Raw genomic sequence first — 17472 nt, 5'->3', positions numbered from 1 at the left:
TCAGAGAGGTGGATTTTTTGAAAAAAAGATTGAGTTCATAAGTGCAAATGGAAAAAAGTTGTGATAAAACAAAAGGCCAAAAAATGCCATTTTGCCAAAAAAATTTTTTTTCCGAAAAAGTAGTTTTTCGTCTTTATCTCAAGTTCTACTTCATCTTTTTTTGATTTTTTTTGTTTACCCTACGTAAAAAAGTACGCTGAACACGATTTTTAACTCAGAATTGAGAAAAGTTCTATGAGTCGGCCGAGCAAGACGAATAAGTGCCAAATTTTGCCCACTTTCCCGTTTTCGCGAATCTACTTTTTCCATCATAACTCGGTGAGTTTTCAAGTTTTCAAAGTTTTATAAAAACTGACGTGTAGGTTTCATCAAGACGCATCGAGACATATAAAATTTGTAAAAAGTTCAGTGGGAAAATTTTTCAAGAAAAAAATAATTCAAAAATTTAGTACTGGGGGGAGTGGTTTCCTGGGTCCCCTGAACATTTTTTCCACTAAAGTTTTGCGGAATGTATTTTTGATCCATAGTTTTTGATTTTATCTAATGGAAGATGAAGTTTCGTGTCATGCTCTGCCAAGAGATATTTTTTTTTTAATTTTCAGGCCAAAACTTGTTTATTTTCTACAAATCAAACAGTTTACAAGATATAGCCCTCAACTGTACGTCTCCTTTTCGGGAATTCAATAATGAGTACAATCCTGTAATAAAATTTTCAAAAATTCGTTTTCCCGCTGACTTATCAGTGATAAACGGTTTTCAAACATCTTTTCTCAAATTGACATTATTGAAGAAAGCGGAATTGAAAGACGACTCCCTCCAGAAATTTACCTTCCTTACTTCCAGTTTGAGCTCTCTCCCGCATGGCCGAGTGGTTATTGCGTATGTCTCAGAAATTTTGGTAGTTGGCTCAATTCTGCCAACTGACAAACTTTTTTGGTTTTTTGTGAGTAATCGGGATTCGAATAGAAATACTCGATTTTATACAAAATATGGGTACGTCTCCCCCTTCGCCTCCTCAAACTTCAATCAATCAAAACTCAGCTTTAACTGATTCAACGGGTGCTTCTGTTTTTGGTCAAACCGAACTCAAAAATCAAGAGAACCTACGCCCGGCAAGGGGACTCGCCTTACATCCCCTACAACTGGCGGGCCCGCAGGGCCCGCTAGTCGCTGTAGTTAAATTCGAAACGTCCAGGGCAGTTAATACATTTTTTTATTTTCTTAAATTTTTAAAATATTTTTTTTTTAATTTGTCAATTGTAAAAATGACAAAACTAAAATAAAAATCTGATTGACATCATTTTTTACTAATAAAATATATGCGTCATAACTTTTTAAGCTTAATTTTGAGATGCGTGAGAACCTTTTCTAAAGATGGAACATACAATTATTCTTCAAAAATCCCTTTGTTGCATAGAACACAACTATACATTGGCTATGCAAGAATTTTAAAGGATCTTTTTTTTTTATTTTCTTGTTTTTTTTGAATTGCTCATTCACACTACACATTTGAAAGTACACTGTCATAAATTGGTATGCACTATTTTTCATGACTAGCGGGAATAAATTATATGTATATCTTAAACATTTAGCATGTATTACTATTACCTTTGACCAGTGTGTCGAGCGCTAATTTAAATGTTTTTTCCCTTCTCTCATTTTTTTTCCTTTTCATGACGATTGAGAACCAAACCACGTCTTTCCTCCTCCTTCCCTCCTTGCCTTTTTTCCAGACTCGACATTTCCCTGATTCAGCTGCTCCTAATGACATTCAAAGTGCTTTGCTGAAGATCCTTGGTATCAAATTGGCTACCAGCACAACTCGTGCTCTTTTTTTTGTATTTCATTTGCCCATTCTCTTGTTAAATAGATCATCCTATAACGTTTTCGGTGTTTTTTCGTTGTGGTTCGGATTTCTAGCTGTCGTTATTTTGAGGGGAAATTTCATCTCTATTAAAAAACACAGGTATCATATCACACAGGTGGTGTAGTCAAATTTTTTTATTGCTTTATTAGATTTAAAATTGTCTGAAAACACCGAATTTCATAATGAAACTTCTTGAAAATTTTTCAAAAAAAAAGTTATGACGGCTCAAAAAATGGCCTAAAATTAGTTAAATGTGACCGACTTGTCAATGTCGCAGCTGCTGGAAACAGTTTTTCTTGGAATCACTGTCAAATTTTAAGTAAACAATGTCATTTTTTTAAGTCGATGGACGGTGAGATTTGGTAAAAAAAAGTTTAAAAATCTCGCCGTCCATCGACTTTAAAATACCTAAATGAAGTCAAAAACGCAATTACACTTTTTATTCAAAATTTGAAGATGATTTTAAAAAATTGTTTCCAGCCGCTGTGACATTGACAAGTCGGTCAAATTTAAAATTTTAACTAATTTTAGGCCATTTGTTGACCCGTCATAACTTTTTTTTGAAAAGTGTTCAAGAAGTTTCATTATGAAATTCGGTGTTTTCAGACAATTTTAAGGCTAATTAAGCAATAAAAAATTCGACTACACCACCTTTAACAACTATTCTAATAAAATATTTTGGTGGATTGTCTGTAGTTTTTTTTTTCAATTTTCAATATTTATCATGATGTATGGAATTGCACTGTACTGCACAATTTTTTGACAATTTACAACTCAGTCAAAATATAACAAATATTGAATGGAATGTTATTGAAACTTTTAAAATACAAATTTTCACTTCTAAGTTTAAACTTAAAATTTTTACGAGTTTCTGCAATGTAACCGCTAGTGCGTTAACAATTTAACTATCAAAAAACATATTCTCATTGTGTCAGTAAGCTAACACTTTTTTGTTGGTATTTTGATGTTTGAATTGACATTTCAAATTACATATTCCTACTTACAGTTTGAATGAGTCATTTGTTCAATAACCACTGATTTCTAAGAATTTGATTAGTTTAGTTTGAAAATGACAAAATTTGATTGTTCTGATTTTTCAGCTGTTTGCAGAAATTTTTGGTGCCACAATGCATTGATTAATTTTGTGAAGTATAACGTATGTTATGAGTTTGCAATCAAGCAAAAAGTTTTTAGGAATATAGGTATCTTTATGACATTTTAAAATTAAACTCAAAGTACAGAAATTTTTTTAAAAAGTTTGAAGTTTTGGGAAAAAAAGCGCATCTCATTGTTGCAAATGAAACAAGTTGTTGCCAAAGAAATTTAGTCCATTTATGTATTTCAGCCAAATTTTTTGTAAATTTTAGTTACAGTTTTTCAAATTGTGAAATTTAGGAAAAATAAGATTTTTGAAATATGAAAAGCAATATGGCATGCTGGAACACTTACAAAACTTGAATACAGATAAAATATGCAGCAAATAATTTTATTTATGGACCTCTATAATTGAGAGTGGCGAAAACTGAGAAATCGGGTCAATAAAAATTTCAATTTTTTTTTGGAAAATTTTACAATATTATTTGGTAATTATAACTCTCAAAAAGTAGTTTTAAACATTTTTTATCAGCATATCTCCTTTATATTCCTACAATCACATTTTTGTTTTCTTTCCCGTTTCAAATTATTTCTTGAACTTTTTTTTCAAAAAAACTAAATTTTCTTTCAGAAACAAAGCAATCCAAAAAAAAATGTTCCGTCATGAAATCCAGCCACCGGAGTTCTCGTTTTCCCCAATATCTCTCGACGAGGACCAGGTAAGTCAGATTGCCGGGAATTTGTTAATACATACTCCGGGCTCTCAGTCATGAATCTCTCCCTTATATTACCGCTTTTTTATATGCTTCTAGCTGTTGGTAGAGCATGTGATGTTTGAGAAATATCAAGTTTTGAATAATTTTCTTCAAATAATAAGCACATTTGAAAACAAAATTGGTGACTTGAAATTATGGGGTTAACAAAGTGTTTTACATTTAGAGTTTAGAATTTTTTTTCGAAATTTCTGATTTTCTACGTTTTATCTTTTAATTCTCAAATCTTATCCTCGATCACCGTTTAATGTTCTACGAAAAAAAAACAAAAAAAAAAGAGCCATCACATTAGGAGAGATGATATCCGGTATCTCACTAGTATGTAGGAAAATACTCATTTGAAAAAAAAACATTCCAACAGCTCTCTGGAATGTGCATATTGCTTCAAGTCATTCATTTTGAGAAAATATTTTTTCTATAAATTTCTGGTCCATTTTTTTGTACTTCCTTTTTTTAAACTCAAAAATAAATGAAGCAGCATTTTGAGCCCACCCACACTTCATGAGCACATGATGTATAACGTTTTCTGACGTTGCTAAGTGCCGTGTGTCATCGCCGACAGCAACGGACCTCAAATTGGAAATTTGGGCCTCCAAATTTATTTCATTCTTTTTTCATTCAGTTGTTCCTTGAGAAGGCAAAAAAAGCAGTTCCTTGTTTTTATTCATTTTCGATTCTGAATTTTGAGTTCCGAGCTCCACAATTTTACTAATTTCTAGCGCTGCATGAGTCTGTCACGTCTTTCTTCAAACCATCTCGGAGCTCCAAAACCACTGCGTCGGTGCCGTAGTGCTTCACCAGCAACCTGCAGAGATCTGACAATCAGTCCAGAGCATCAGAAACTGATCAAGTGAGTTTGAAAGTTATTCGGTAGAAAACGTAAAAGTAGAAAATTATTTTCCAATATTCGCCGAACACGGCATATTCGGCAAATTTGGCAAGTTTGCCGTTCCAATTTTTTTAAAGTTTAATGTTTTTTTGAACACCAAAACCACTGAATTCTTAACAGATCTGGTTTCTCACGTGGTGTCAGAGTGTCTCATTTCGGCCTGATCTACGTAGATCTACAAAAAAAGCGGGAGAAGAGACGCAGACTTCTCCACTGATTTCGCATGGTTAAGAACGTGCTGACGTCACACTTTTTTGGGCAAAAAATTCCCGCATTTTTTATATTTTGTAGATCAAACCGTAATGGTACAAATCTGAATAAGATTTGTATGTTGTTCCGTGTGGTGTGTCCACTTAAACATCAAAATAACTAAATTAACTAAAAAATTTAGCGGCATTTAACTGAATTTAAAATGTATCATCAAGTTTTTGACGTGTGCTGCAAATTTTTAAATTTGCGGAGCTCGGCAATTTCGGCAAATCGACTTTTTTGAAATTTGCCGCGCCCGGCAAATTCGGCAACTTTGTTGCACACCCCTGTCCTGAACTACCAAAATAAAGTTATAATAAAAAATGCTCCTTTTCATTTTCAGGCGATCTTGGAATCGAATTCCCAAAGCACAGTTCGGTCGTGCTTCGCTTGAAGCATTCATCACTGCTGCTCAAGTGACACACGCAATTTTCGTGGACAAGGAAACAGAGAATCGCCATGTCAAATACTTTGTCGACTTGGTCCAATCATGTGTGGACAACCTGGAGAACCTGGAGACCGGCGTCAAACCTTGGCTGGACTTGATTGGTCGAGGACACGCGAACTTTAAGATCACGTGAGTTGCACGATTATCACATTAGTGAGATAAGATGTACTTATTCTTTCATGATTTTTCCGGTTTTTTTTTTGAAATAATTTTTTAATATTAATTTACATTAATTTACATTGATCTTTATTTTCAGTGGAAAACATTGGGAAAAATTTGGCGAAAGCTTGCTAACCACCGCCACCGAATGGAATGGTCCGGGGCGTCGTCATAAAGAAACGGTGAAGGCATGGATGGTGATGTCTTCATTTCTAGCAGACCGTCTTGCTCATGCTTCTCGCCTGGCTCACCACTCACCAATGCTAACTCCTCGCGTTCAGCTGTTGACGTAAGTTTCAGAGTTTTCAAATCAAAAATTCCGGAATTTTTATTTTTTAGCGGAAGATCGGCGTTCGAGTTCAATAACTGACTTCGAAATGAAGCAGTTTCAACAACATAACATATGGTTTATGTATCAATTCTGATTCTGTAATCTGTAAAATTTAAAAAAAATGTTAAACCAATAAATTTTTTTCTTTCGTAGAAAAATACACTACAAATTGTTTGAGAGAGTGGGTGAATGAGAAACGAGATAGGAACAGAGAATGGGGAGAGAACACAAAGACATCACGAATTGCACACAAATTATTCCAGAAATTCACAACTTGAAGAAAAGTAGTAGAAAATGATACTGTAGGATCCAAAATCATAGAAACTATTTGATTATGTTTCCGACCACACGTCTATGTTATGATAGATAGATCAAACAGATTGATTGATAGAGACAGAGAAGAAAAAAAAAACGTCAACTTTTTTGGTTTCGTGGGAAGAATTGGAAAGAGGCAGGGGAATTTCAAAAAAAAAAGAAACGAATAATAAGTGGAAAAAATGAACTAAATTATATTGCACAACCGAGAAATAAAGCTGTATTGAGGGTATTGGGGAAGACTACTCGTCGAACACTAGACGTCGCGGATTCTTGCAAAGCAGGAATGGGACGTAGAACATTTTTGAATGAAGCAGCACTGACGAAGCGTTTCGCAAATCCGGAAGCCTGGAAAATTGCGAACGTTTTATCATGGAATGATTATATAATATTAGAGCCTTTTAAAGTAATGTCGTATATCAGAATATGTACGACTATAATTTATTTTGGAATGAGAACCAAAGTCAGTGACTGGACAGGTATCATTAGGAAAACTATTCACTTTTGCCAACTTAGCAAATTTTACGGATATGAATAAGCAATTAAAAATTATGTCAGGTGGGCTTCCAAAGGTGCACATCAACTTATTGAAAACATGCATTTTTTCTAACTCTGATACAATTTTTAATAAAAACTCACCAGTCAAGTATCTGTGCGAGGCTCGTCGTCTGCGCGTCCTCTCCCGGCTGGTGCAGATGAATTTGAAGTGTTTTGACAAAGTGATCCTGAAGCGTGTTGACCTTGTCGATGATACTCCTATCAAGTGTCGAGTCGGCGGAGAGGTGAAGAAGAGTGATAGCTTTGATACAGACGTACGCTTCCGGAGAGACCTTGAGATTTGAGAACGAATGGAGGAGGGTCGTGAAACGGGTGACAAGCGGACCGGCTTCTCTGGAAAATTATCATTTAGAATAAATAAAGTTAAGTTTGATAGTCTACTTCGCCACGTGTTCCAATGGAATTTCTTTGCCGAGCACCAGTGATAATCGATTTTGAAGTAGCCGAAGGTTGACCTGTGGGTTTGTGAATGAGATCTCGTCAGTTTCGTCTATCATTTCTGTTGTGTCGGGGGAGTCCGGAGTAAAGACCGAGCACGCGTAGTATCCAGCAGATAGTAATACTAGCTCGGCCCATCGTTGTGTCAAAAGGTGGGTGTGTGCTTCTACGGGTAGTTCGTCGAAAAACGGCAAGGTTTTCGTCCACTCAACAAGTTGCTCCACAATTTCATCTCCTATTCTGGTTAACCTTTTGCAAGCAGGGGCAATATCGCAGTTTGCAGATGGATTAATTCGGAGTCCTTTTAGGTTGATGAGCCGGTCTAGGCAGTCCATCTCAACCAGTTCCTGTAAAATAGCAAAATCGAATAAGGCAATAATTTGTTTCAAATTTTTAACTGGCTCATAATGCACTAGGGCTGCTAAAGGGCTGCGAGGGGCTCAGCTCCAGCCCCGCATTTAGAGCTGGGGCTGAGCAACGCAGTGCGATATGTAGTTGTTTGGAAGCCCCCGACACTTTCGAGGTTCCGCCGGTCTCGAGCCACTAGCCACCATGGTATGGAAACCCCGAAAGTGTCGGGGGCTGCCAAAAAACTACATATCGCTCTGCAAGTGCTCACTCACCTTTATTAACTTTTTCCCACTTGGAAGGCTCTGAAACGGCCTTCTCTCCTGCTCCTCCACATAATCTTTCGTTTTCCTAATGATACTCCTCCTCTGCTTGTAGTTGCTATAGATACTGTTCCCATTTCTCCCGCCGGGCATGCGATCTTCTCTCACTGCTACAAAAAGACAAACAATTTTGCGGTTATTCTCCGTGCCGAAAAACTAACCTTCGGTTAGCATGCCCTTGCTGATGCACTTTCGGAAACGACAAGATTGACACCTGGAAGGTCAATTACGGTTTATTGTGAACTTTTTTTTTGTTGAATGGAATTTTTCGAATTTACATACCTGTTTCTATTTTGTTTGTCAATTTCACAGCAGTTGTCTTGACTGCAGTGATATACTTTTTTGTTTTGAACGGACCGCTTGAAGAATCCTTTGCACCTGAAATACAGTAGTTGTTGAGCATTTTGAACTAGCTGGGTTTCAAAATTTGAAAATTCAAGGTTACAAGTAACAAGTTACGAGCAGGTGGAGCATATGGAACAAATCAATTGACCAGCGGCCAAATGACAGTTGTTGACATTTCAGAATCGAGAAAAATGAATGCAACAGAACAAAACAAGTGGAAACATTTGGAAAACGAGACGGACGGCGGGAAAAAAAATTCAAAATCAGACGACGTGAGAAGTGGCGGACTAGAAGAACCAGAAGACGGCGGAAAAGAAAATGTGGGGGAGGAAAAGGTGGTGGGTTAAAATGATAGTAAAGTGAAATGCGCAAAAAAAAAAGAGGCAGCAACAGAGACGTCTCTTTTTGGGGTCTTCGAGTGACCTTGTTCTTTAAGATGCCCTTGCAACCTACCCACATTTTCCGTCTGTCATAACTTTTTTCAAGTTGTATGACGAAAAAAGGGGAGAAGTTACTGGTGTCTTGAAAAAAAAACGTGTTGCAATTTTTCTAGCTAATGTGGCATTTTATTTTTTGGACTATTTTTTTGTTTCTACTTTTTGGCTTTCTGAACCAATAGATTATCCGCACGTGGTGCCATGTTGTCCCATTACCGTTTGATCTAGAAAAAATGCGGGAAATTTTTGCCCAAAAAATGTGACGTCAGCACGTTTTTAACCATGCTAAATCAGTTGCTCTGCGTCTCAACTCCCGCATTTTTTGTAGACCTGCGTAGATCAAACCGAAATCAGACACTCTGGCACTAAGTGCATCCGAGGAAATTTTTATCTATGGGTTGCATGATTTATAGGTTGACTGAAATTTTAAGTCAAATTCGAGGCATTCCGCTGTTAGAAAACAAACTATGCCATGCATTTTTTATGCTTAGAAATGGTATTTTATTCCGATTAAAAATGTAAAACCGTTCCACACAATTATAAGCATTAAAACTTAAGCACAAAAAAAAGTTACGTGAGCCTATACAGAAATAAAAATAAGTTTTTTTTATTATTTTCGTGTTAAAACTTAAATTTCTAAATAAATTTAAGAAACAGCAAGGCAGCTTAAAAGTTTTGAAAATAGAAAATATTCTAAATTAAAATTTTAAAAAACTCTACGAAAACTGTGCAAAAGGTCAACTTAAAAGACAAAAATCACTTTAAATTGGGTCGTGGTCATCAGAAATGAGAGGTGGGGCAGCGAGTAAGATGGGGAGGAGCGGCCCCGAAAAGTAGAGGTGACGAGAAGAGGTACGCAAATGGCACCAGTTGAACCGACCTTGTCCGACGCGATTCCCTAACAAAACCTTGTCGACCTCCGACATTTTTTTCCGGAGAGACAATATGTCCGATTGATAATGATATAGACTAATATGTATTACTTGAACTTTCTCTAACTGAGCTGTCGATTACTGAAACCTACTTTGATCGTTATCCGAGTGTCCTCTGTACTTTGAGTACGGTGTGGTACACTGATTGTTATCTTAGGAAGGCCGTTCTGAACTTTCGGGGGAACTTTCGCAGCTCTCCCGTTTTTGTGAAATAGCTTGATTGTTATCGTAAGTGCGGGTCAATTGCGTTTTTTTTTATTCAGATAATTATTTCGACGGACATCAACTAAAAATCACAGTTCTTTACAACAGTACAGTCAAATAGAAATATTTACAGCAAGCTGAGATGAAATATTTACAATGAGCGCCTATAATTTTGGGAACGTTTATGCTGTAAATGGAAAAATTGTGAGTTAAAAAAATATTTTTTTAAGGGTTTATGATTTAGGGTTTATTCAGATAGTATCACTTTTATAGTAACACATTGAAAAAAAAAGAAACAAGTTCTTATGGTGCGTGTGACCTAGAGAAAACCGTCTAAACCGATTCAAAGTGCACTTCCACTACCGACTTCACCTCCTTCCAAACCGAGGGTCAACCGGGAGGCGAGAAGGGCGCTGTAGTGAGAAACGAATGGTCGAGGTGCGTGACACATTTGGCCGGCCGTCGCCCTTCGCAACATTTCACTGACTGGGTGTTCGGCGGTGCGTCGTGTCATGCTGAAGGCCTTGACCATCATCGCGGATTCTGAAGGCCGCAAAATCTGACTGCCCCCCCCCCCCTCCAGCACCCGAGGCGGACGTGTGTCTACGTTGACGACGACGGCGGCGACGGCGTCAGCATCCCCTCCCCAGCATCGGATGAAAATGTAGCGCACTGGTGCTGACAACTGGACTTTCACTGGTGTGGTGCCCCCCACCACCACTTTCGCTTTCCCGATCCGATCACTAATTCCGTTAATAGCTCTCCCCCTTCTTCTCTCCAGACAGTTTTTATGTTGATCCTGGAAGAGGGCGAGCGGAACAGATTTCTGACCACCCGGGAAAAGAAAAATAACAATATGAAAACTTTCGATAGAAAACAAGATATAAGCAAAGGGAAGAAAGTGAAGTGAAACTAAATTAAATTATGAAATCGGCATGGATATTTATATTAGAGTAATTTTCAAAGCATCACTATTTCAAAGCATCAAACAGTAAAAACACTTGCCTAATTAATTAATTACAGAGATACAGATTGAAAGATAATTCCAGATGTATATTTTGAAACAAAAAATTTGGTTAATTATGTAGTGCTGAAATAGTATTATATGGCATCCTATTAACATCAATGTCTTAATTGGAAGTACCACAATTCAAAACAGAGGTCAGAAAACAGCAGAAACTGCGTAAATTTCAAAATACATGAAAAAAGTTTTTTGTTGTTGCTCGAAGTATGAACTTCCCCCCCCCCCCTCCGTATTTTTAATATCTAAATGCACATACCCTTCACAGGTGGCAGCACCGTAATGTAGACCGGTTGACTTGTCACCACATACCGAGCACAGCTTGCTGCTGGATTTTGAAACGGCATTCTGTAATTGTTCTACTACATAATTTCAATAATTTTCATTCAGTTCGCATACCGAAGTACTGTCTGTTGTTGGAGTTCCAAGAATAGAGAATAGAACTTTGTTTGCTGCAGAAGTGGAGTCGTCGGTTTCAGAGTTTGGGCTTTCGGTTTGACTGAAGCTGAAAATTTAAAATTTTGAAACTAAGCTCTCCACATCTTCAGGAAAATGCAATTACCTTGGAGTCATCGAGTCTCTCATATCCAATTTCATTGGCGGCACCAGTGTGGATGCCAAATGTGTCAGGTAGAACTGCAACAAGTTGGTCTGTGCCGCGAGAGCCAAGTTGTCATGGTCAAAAACAGGTGGCGTCTCAGATGTCGAGTCCGCAACGTCCATCGCACTGAAAGAGGCTCATTAATCAGAGGTCATTAATGTATGCAGATGGAGCAGGCAACATACGGTAGGGACAGTATAATGGGGTATGTAAATGGGAGGGGGAGCAAAGAAGAACAATTGGTTTAGACTTGTAGATGTCGTGAAAATGCGATAATATTTTTGTTACCCAGTTTTTGAGCGATTGTATAGTAATCAGAACGGAAAAGAAGATAGGAAATGAGCTCCCTCGTGTGAATAAATGTATTATCAAGACCGAACAAAGTCAGAATAATTGTATAGTTGTTTTGAAGCAAAAAAAAAGTAAAATTGTGTGTTCGAAAGAGGTACAAAATCTTCCTCACTTCTGAGTCAGAATCGCAGTGTACAAAAAGCGCGGATGGTAGGGCCGGTCGAGTTTATCGAAGTGAGATCAGAGTGTGCAAAAGAGCATTTCAAATGACGGGACGGTGGAAGGGGGGGGGGGGGGGTTCGTCTACCAATTTTCAAGGTCACGCATTTGGCGGCGGAGCTCGTTGAGAGCCAAATGGCAGCATTTGGACGTCACCGCCTGGTACTGAGAGCCGTTGCCGGGTGGGTTGAGAAGGTACAAAACTGTAGTGGTAGGTTTATGAGAATAAAAATAACAATAGAGTTTTTAACATTAAAAAGTTACTTGTTTGACAAATCAGTTTTGCTACAATTAAAAAGAATCAATTATTGTTCCTAAACATTCCATGAACAGAAAAACAGATTTTACCAATTTAACTTGCAAGATACTTTACGGTTATTTGCAAGAATTTGCTCAATTTGAAAATAGAGAAAAAGCTTATCAAACTTATGTTCCTATAGTATTGAAACTAATCATATTATTAATATCTTGAAACCAAACCTATATATCTGCTGTATACAAATAGTTGTTACAAAGGAATATACAGTGAGGTTTAAAAAAAAATTATTCCAAAGTGATACAGTTTTTCTATTGTCCGAAATAGTACATACCGGTTTGGTTTGAGCCTAAAAAACGTGGTAATCATCATTTTGACAGTTATTGAGTTAGTTTCTAGAAAAATAGCGATTCTCAACGATGGCGGAAATGCAACAGATATAGAAAATAAATGAAACATGTTAATCATAAAAGTGATAAGCTATCGACCAGACTTTTTCAACTAGTTTGCTAGTTTCAAAACTTGTAACACATTGTTGCTACATCGCTGATCCAGTAACCAGGATACTAATCGAACAAAAATGAAAATGCGAGAAAGAAAAACGAAACGCAAGGCGGTTGAGGAGGAGAGGAGGATAATTCAAGAAAGTACAAAGTGAGAAAGTTAAACTGTAGGTCGGTAGGTCACACACACATTCACACAACAATCGAGAGAGAGACGATGGTAAGCCGGAATGGATGAAGGATGGAGGGAGGGGGGGGGGGGGGGACAGCGCGCGGATATTGGCGCAAAAGCAAAATTGGGTGAAAGATGCATGGAGGGCGAACGAAATTTTGTGGGTCAGACCTTGAAATTCGTGAAAACCGCGTACATTCAATCGGGCCTATTGCCGGTCAAACGAGAGTGACAGTAGGTCTCTCCTCCTATTGCCCCTGCCTTCCACCGGCGCCTCTTCTTGTCTCCATTTCCTTTCACTGGACGATCTCATAAGGTTATTTTCAAAGTGCACATAAAATGGGGAAAGAGGAGGAGGGATTGGTGAGCGGGAGGGAGAAGCTGTGGGGGGGGGGGGGGGTATAGGCGGATGATGAAGCAAAGGGTACGTGGATGAATATGAGTCTTTTCTCTCTATGAGCAGCACACACGAATTCAAATTTAAAGGTGAGAGGGTCGCTGCTATACACATGAGTGATTACAAAGCCCAGAGAGTGTTGGATACTAATCAGGGTGCAGCACGAGCAACCGTGGTGGCTAATCTTATCGTGGTTAGGAGGAAAGGTTGTAGAACGACCTAGTAGTATAAGCTAGCTCGTTGAGCAAAAAGATAATAGAGAATAGGGAAACGGAATGAGAACGCACGAATAGGTAGGAGAGGAGAAGGAAAAAATCAGAAAGCTTCCAACAAAAGGGCATGCACATGTCAGGCATACTGATGAAAGAAGGGGTCATAACATGCGTGATTTATTATATTTTCAAGGGAATACGATCATAATTCTTCATGATTTCTGGAATTGAACTTCTTGATTTTTTTCTGATATGTGGAACAAATTAGCAATTTTTTTGAAAATGTGTTCCATGTTCAAGCTTTAGAAACCTATGATTAAAGTGGAAATTTCATTTGTGAAGAAGTTTACATGCTTGTTCTAGTGATCAAAATTGTCACTTATAAAGTAAAAGTTTAGTAAATTAACTGCTAAAGAATATAAAGCTAACACAGCAAAACATGTGAATGATCCAACGATAATCACCACCCACAACATAGCTTTGAGTTGATTATTTGAGTTTTTAAATCAAAATCGTCTTTTTAAAACAGGATAAACCCGACGAAATTCAAAAAATTCCCAGAAAGTGAAAAAAAATCAAGCAAGTATGTGTCTTTGATTTTTGTAGTTTTTTTTTACAAATTTCAAAAGATCTAGTATCCTAAATTATACCGTATATTCCCTATTAGTATCGCCCCCCTCACTCGACTTATCGTTTATATCTTGGTTGTCTTTGATCATATTTTAAAAATTCAAACGACAAAATCTTTTTCAAATCTATCGTTATGCTCTGGTTTTTGAAGATATCAAAAATCTTCTGAAACCGCTGAAATATTAGCCGACAAAGTCGATTAATGGGGGGCCATAATAATAGGGAATAGTGTTTTTCCCATATTCCCTAATTGTTTTCCAAATATCAATTTTCACAGTTTTAATTTAATTGCGCTTACTACATAGTTTTAACTAAGTTTTAATATTCGAAACTAGCTGTTACAAAAAGGTTATGAAATTACATTTTCAGACGATTTCTGAATTTTTAAACATTCAAAAGGTCTTGCTATATTGTTTGATCCAAATAAACAAAAAGCCTGTACAAGAAACATATCTTATTTCATCATAAATAATGTTGTTCTATTTTGAAATAATTACATAATTAAGTTGAAAAATTGTCAGAAGCCGGAAAAAAACACGAATCGACTTTCCCAGCAAGAATATCAGAAAACCTGTTGAGCAAAAAAAAACAATCTCGTTGTTGAAAAAACCAGATAGCTGGAAGAAATTGAAAATAAAAAGACAACACACATATATACTAAAAACATGAGGCAAAAGAACTGTCTATTGAAACACGAAACGAGGAGAAAAAAAAAATAAAAACGGCCTTGTGATTGTTCAGTTGAGTTTTGTTTCACACGGTTTTTACGATCAATGCAAAGAAAAAAAAAGGATTCAATAATGGTGGAAGAAATATTCGTGGAAGTACAACTATGTACTACAACTTATGAATTTGAATTTCATTCCCGAAAATTTGTCGGAAAATTGTGTAAAAGGGGTCATATAGATAATAACCGATGTGGGGGGAGAAAGGATGAAGAAGTGGTGGGAGGCAAAACAAAGATGAATCCGAAAAGGATGCAGCAATTCAGAACAGATGCATCCCGGAAAATGAAAACGAAGGTCATCGCTATTTCTTACCTTTTCACCAAAATCTTTCTTCTTCACTGATCCAGGGTCAGAAATTTGAAATTTTGAAGGACAACAGTGTTGCCATAGCAGGAACTGGGGGCTGGGGCTGGGGGGAGAAAATTTATTTCTCACGTCGTTTTTCTCAACCTTCTTCAGTCTCCTAGATATCTCCTAGAAACCTTTGAGTTATACGAGTGAAGAGACGGAAAAGCCACAGAATAAGGGAAAAATGTAAGTAAGAGTGGTGGAGAGCCAAGGAAATGTGACAAATTAATAACACGACGGCCTACAACTCACTTTGTTATAATAATTTTAATTTGAAATCTTCTTTCTTGCAAAAAGAGTACTAGTGAAGGACGGATGAAGAACGATGGAATACTTGAAAATCTGCTCAGATCTTCTTCTTTCCTCCTCGAAATTAGAGTTAATCCAAAAGATAAACAGTTGTAAGTGGTGTGTGAATCTTCAAGAGAGCCGGAGATGACAGTCTCAGAGGTGAGTCACTGTTTTTTTTTGTTGGATTGTGCTGGGCTTAGCTGCTAGCCGGATGTAAGAATATTGAAAAAATGAATATAAAAAGTTTAATGATATAAACCGGTAGCGAGATGATATATAAGTTCAGATGTGTTGATAAATAGGGTTTTTCGTTTAAATGTACTGATAATTATTGAAAATTTTAAATTTTCTAGAAAATCAGTTCAAAAAATTTTGATTTTGTAATAACAAAAAAGTTCAGTCAAACGTTCAGGCAGTTGCCATGAGTTTAGTAAAGCTAGACTTTTTGAGAACATTTTTTGTTGAAATAATTGTTTTAATTTTAAAATGTTTAGTTCAAATAACTAGAACATACATAAGTAGAACATAAAATTTGAATAAAATTGTCGTCTTCCAAAATTGTAAAATTATATTGCAAAAACTGTGTAACTCAAACTGCTGATCAAAATATTTATTGAAGTTTAACAGAGTTTAAAACACAAAATTATAGTGAAGAAATGCACAGAAAATGCATCCAAACTCAATTATTTCCTAGAATGAAGAATTTTAAAAATGATGTTATAACAAAATTCTTTTCAATTCAAAAACTAGATTGTATTTACAACGTCGGAATGATTAAAACACATTTAGAATATAAAATTCTTAAAATAAATTAAAATTTTGTGGACTGGACTTTTTGGAGACTTGGCGAATTATGGTTATTCCGAAACGCTGTCGACTTCAACTGTAGGCGAAATACACGCGCGCGGAACTCGTAAGATGTCGGCGGCCTTATATTGGGTGGGGTCCCGATTTTTGCCTTTTTCCCGTGAGTGGACGAGCAAAATTCGGGGCTTCTTTGGGCGTACACGCCAAGCAGTTTTATTATTTTGAGTGTATAGCTCTTAAAAAACTGTAAAAATGTGTTTGAAAAAGATATGCTATGAATTTTGATCATTTTATCCACTGTACTGAAACTCGAACATAAAAACCAAAATTATACGAAAAAATCGTTTGGAGACGGCGATTCTAACTTTTGGTGATGAAAAACTTATCGAAATGTTACATTTCGAATCTTTGATATCAGAAAAAAAGTCACTGATCATCTTCTGAAATAAATTAACAAGAAAGTATTCCTCTAGTATCAAAATGTCTCTAGTGGCTTTCTCAAAGACATTAATCCCCATATCTCATAGTTCAGACGAACTTTCCACAGTAAACAATACTAGACGTTCAGAATATGAAATTTAATCATGTTTTATATGAAAAAAGTTGCTCCATTCAATTTTAATACTCGACAAAAAAGGAACCAAGTTCCTTAGTGCAAAAATTCCAAAAATCTAAAACAGGTTCCACTGAGCTTTGGCAAAATGATTAGAAGAGCATTTCAATGCTCTTCTAATATGTTTCTAGGTGTTATTTTTTTTCTCAATTTTTTTTTGTAACTTTCTTGTTTTAGCAACAACAAAAATTATTTCATTTGAAATTACAGAAACAGAAATTCTCAAAATGCTGTTTCCAAAAATCAGGTATAATTTGTTCACACAATTAATAATGTTTCTAGAAAATAGTTTTATTTTGACGCAACTAAGAAACATAAAAACATCTTTTAATCAGTCAGTTTTAATCAGGGGCAGATAGCTCAGCCGGTAGCGCTGGCCGCTAGCAATCTGGAGGTCACGAGTTCAAGTCCCGCCTCACCCCCTATGCTCACCCATCATCTATTAGGAAGTGGAGCAATCCCCAACTAGATTATCGGCCACAGTCCCCGGCTAGGACGTGGCTTAAATTACAGCTCAGTGGGAGCACCACCAGGCAGTGTACCTGAATCCCAGATCCGCAGTACATAGCACTTGAAGAACGGATCGTCCTTTAATCCTTTTTTTTTAAATCTCGTTTCAAAATTATTTTAAACCCATTTTTTTCAAATTGTTACTTGAATTCAGTGTTTCTG

General features: G+C 36.7%; 2 protein-coding genes and 7 non-coding genes across 10 annotated transcripts; 6 read left to right on the top strand and 3 right to left on the bottom strand.

Moving 5' to 3' along the window:
- Window positions 1-3587: 3587 nt before the first annotated feature.
- On the top strand, window positions 3588-5960 carry glb-28 (Globin domain-containing protein). The gene is made up of 5 exons (NM_078136.3): window positions 3588-3681; window positions 4455-4585; window positions 5217-5450; window positions 5578-5769; window positions 5820-5960. Exons 1-5 carry the CDS (start codon window positions 3616-3618, stop codon window positions 5848-5850), a joined length of 654 nt encoding a protein of 217 aa, NP_510537.1. The 5' UTR covers window positions 3588-3615; the 3' UTR covers window positions 5851-5960.
- nhr-91 (Nuclear hormone receptor family member nhr-91) lies at window positions 5936-11459 on the bottom strand. 2 transcript variants are annotated; one of them, NM_001029782.7, is made up of 9 exons: window positions 11295-11459; window positions 11132-11237; window positions 10992-11080; window positions 8076-8171; window positions 7955-8007; window positions 7746-7903; window positions 7066-7469; window positions 6766-7017; window positions 5940-6474 (listed from the first exon to the last, which is right to left on the bottom strand). In NM_001029782.7, the coding sequence occupies exons 1-9, from the start codon at window positions 11453-11455 to the stop codon at window positions 6369-6371; spliced, it is 1425 nt and encodes a 474-aa protein (NP_001024953.1). In that variant the 5' UTR covers window positions 11456-11459; the 3' UTR covers window positions 5940-6368. The 2 variants fall into 2 exon arrangements, with proteins under 2 accessions (NP_001379437.1, NP_001024953.1); NM_001392897.1 differs by lacking the exons at window positions 10992-11080; window positions 11132-11237; window positions 11295-11459 and having other exon boundaries at window positions 5936-6474.
- Window positions 6524-6592, top strand: Y15E3A.10. Its single transcript, NR_072724.1, has one exon. It is a non-coding gene; the product is annotated as an Unclassified non-coding RNA Y15E3A.10 (non-coding RNA).
- Y15E3A.9 lies at window positions 9331-9465 on the top strand. The gene has a single exon (NR_072723.1). It is a non-coding gene; the product is annotated as an Unclassified non-coding RNA Y15E3A.9 (non-coding RNA).
- On the top strand, window positions 10141-10434 carry Y15E3A.15. The gene has a single exon (NR_072722.1). It is a non-coding gene; the product is annotated as an Unclassified non-coding RNA Y15E3A.15 (non-coding RNA).
- A 1595-nt stretch (window positions 11460-13054) lies between the features above and the next one.
- Window positions 13055-13276, top strand: Y15E3A.14. The gene has a single exon (NR_072721.1). It is a non-coding gene; the product is annotated as an Unclassified non-coding RNA Y15E3A.14 (non-coding RNA).
- Window positions 13154-13298, bottom strand: C02D4.14. Its single transcript, NR_072720.1, has one exon. It is a non-coding gene; the product is annotated as an Unclassified non-coding RNA C02D4.14 (non-coding RNA).
- Window positions 13299-14932: 1634 nt separating this feature from the next.
- On the top strand, window positions 14933-15078 carry C02D4.7. The gene has a single exon (NR_072719.1). It is a non-coding gene; the product is annotated as an Unclassified non-coding RNA C02D4.7 (non-coding RNA).
- C02D4.6 lies at window positions 14934-15080 on the bottom strand. Its single transcript, NR_072718.1, has one exon. It is a non-coding gene; the product is annotated as an Unclassified non-coding RNA C02D4.6 (non-coding RNA).
- Between the last annotated feature and the right edge of the window lie 2392 nt (window positions 15081-17472).

Source organism: Caenorhabditis elegans, chromosome X (assembly GCF_000002985.6).
Source record: "Caenorhabditis elegans chromosome X".
NCBI lineage: Eukaryota > Metazoa > Nematoda > Chromadorea > Rhabditida > Rhabditidae > Caenorhabditis > Caenorhabditis elegans.
This window is presented reverse-complemented; position numbering and strand designations above follow the sequence as displayed.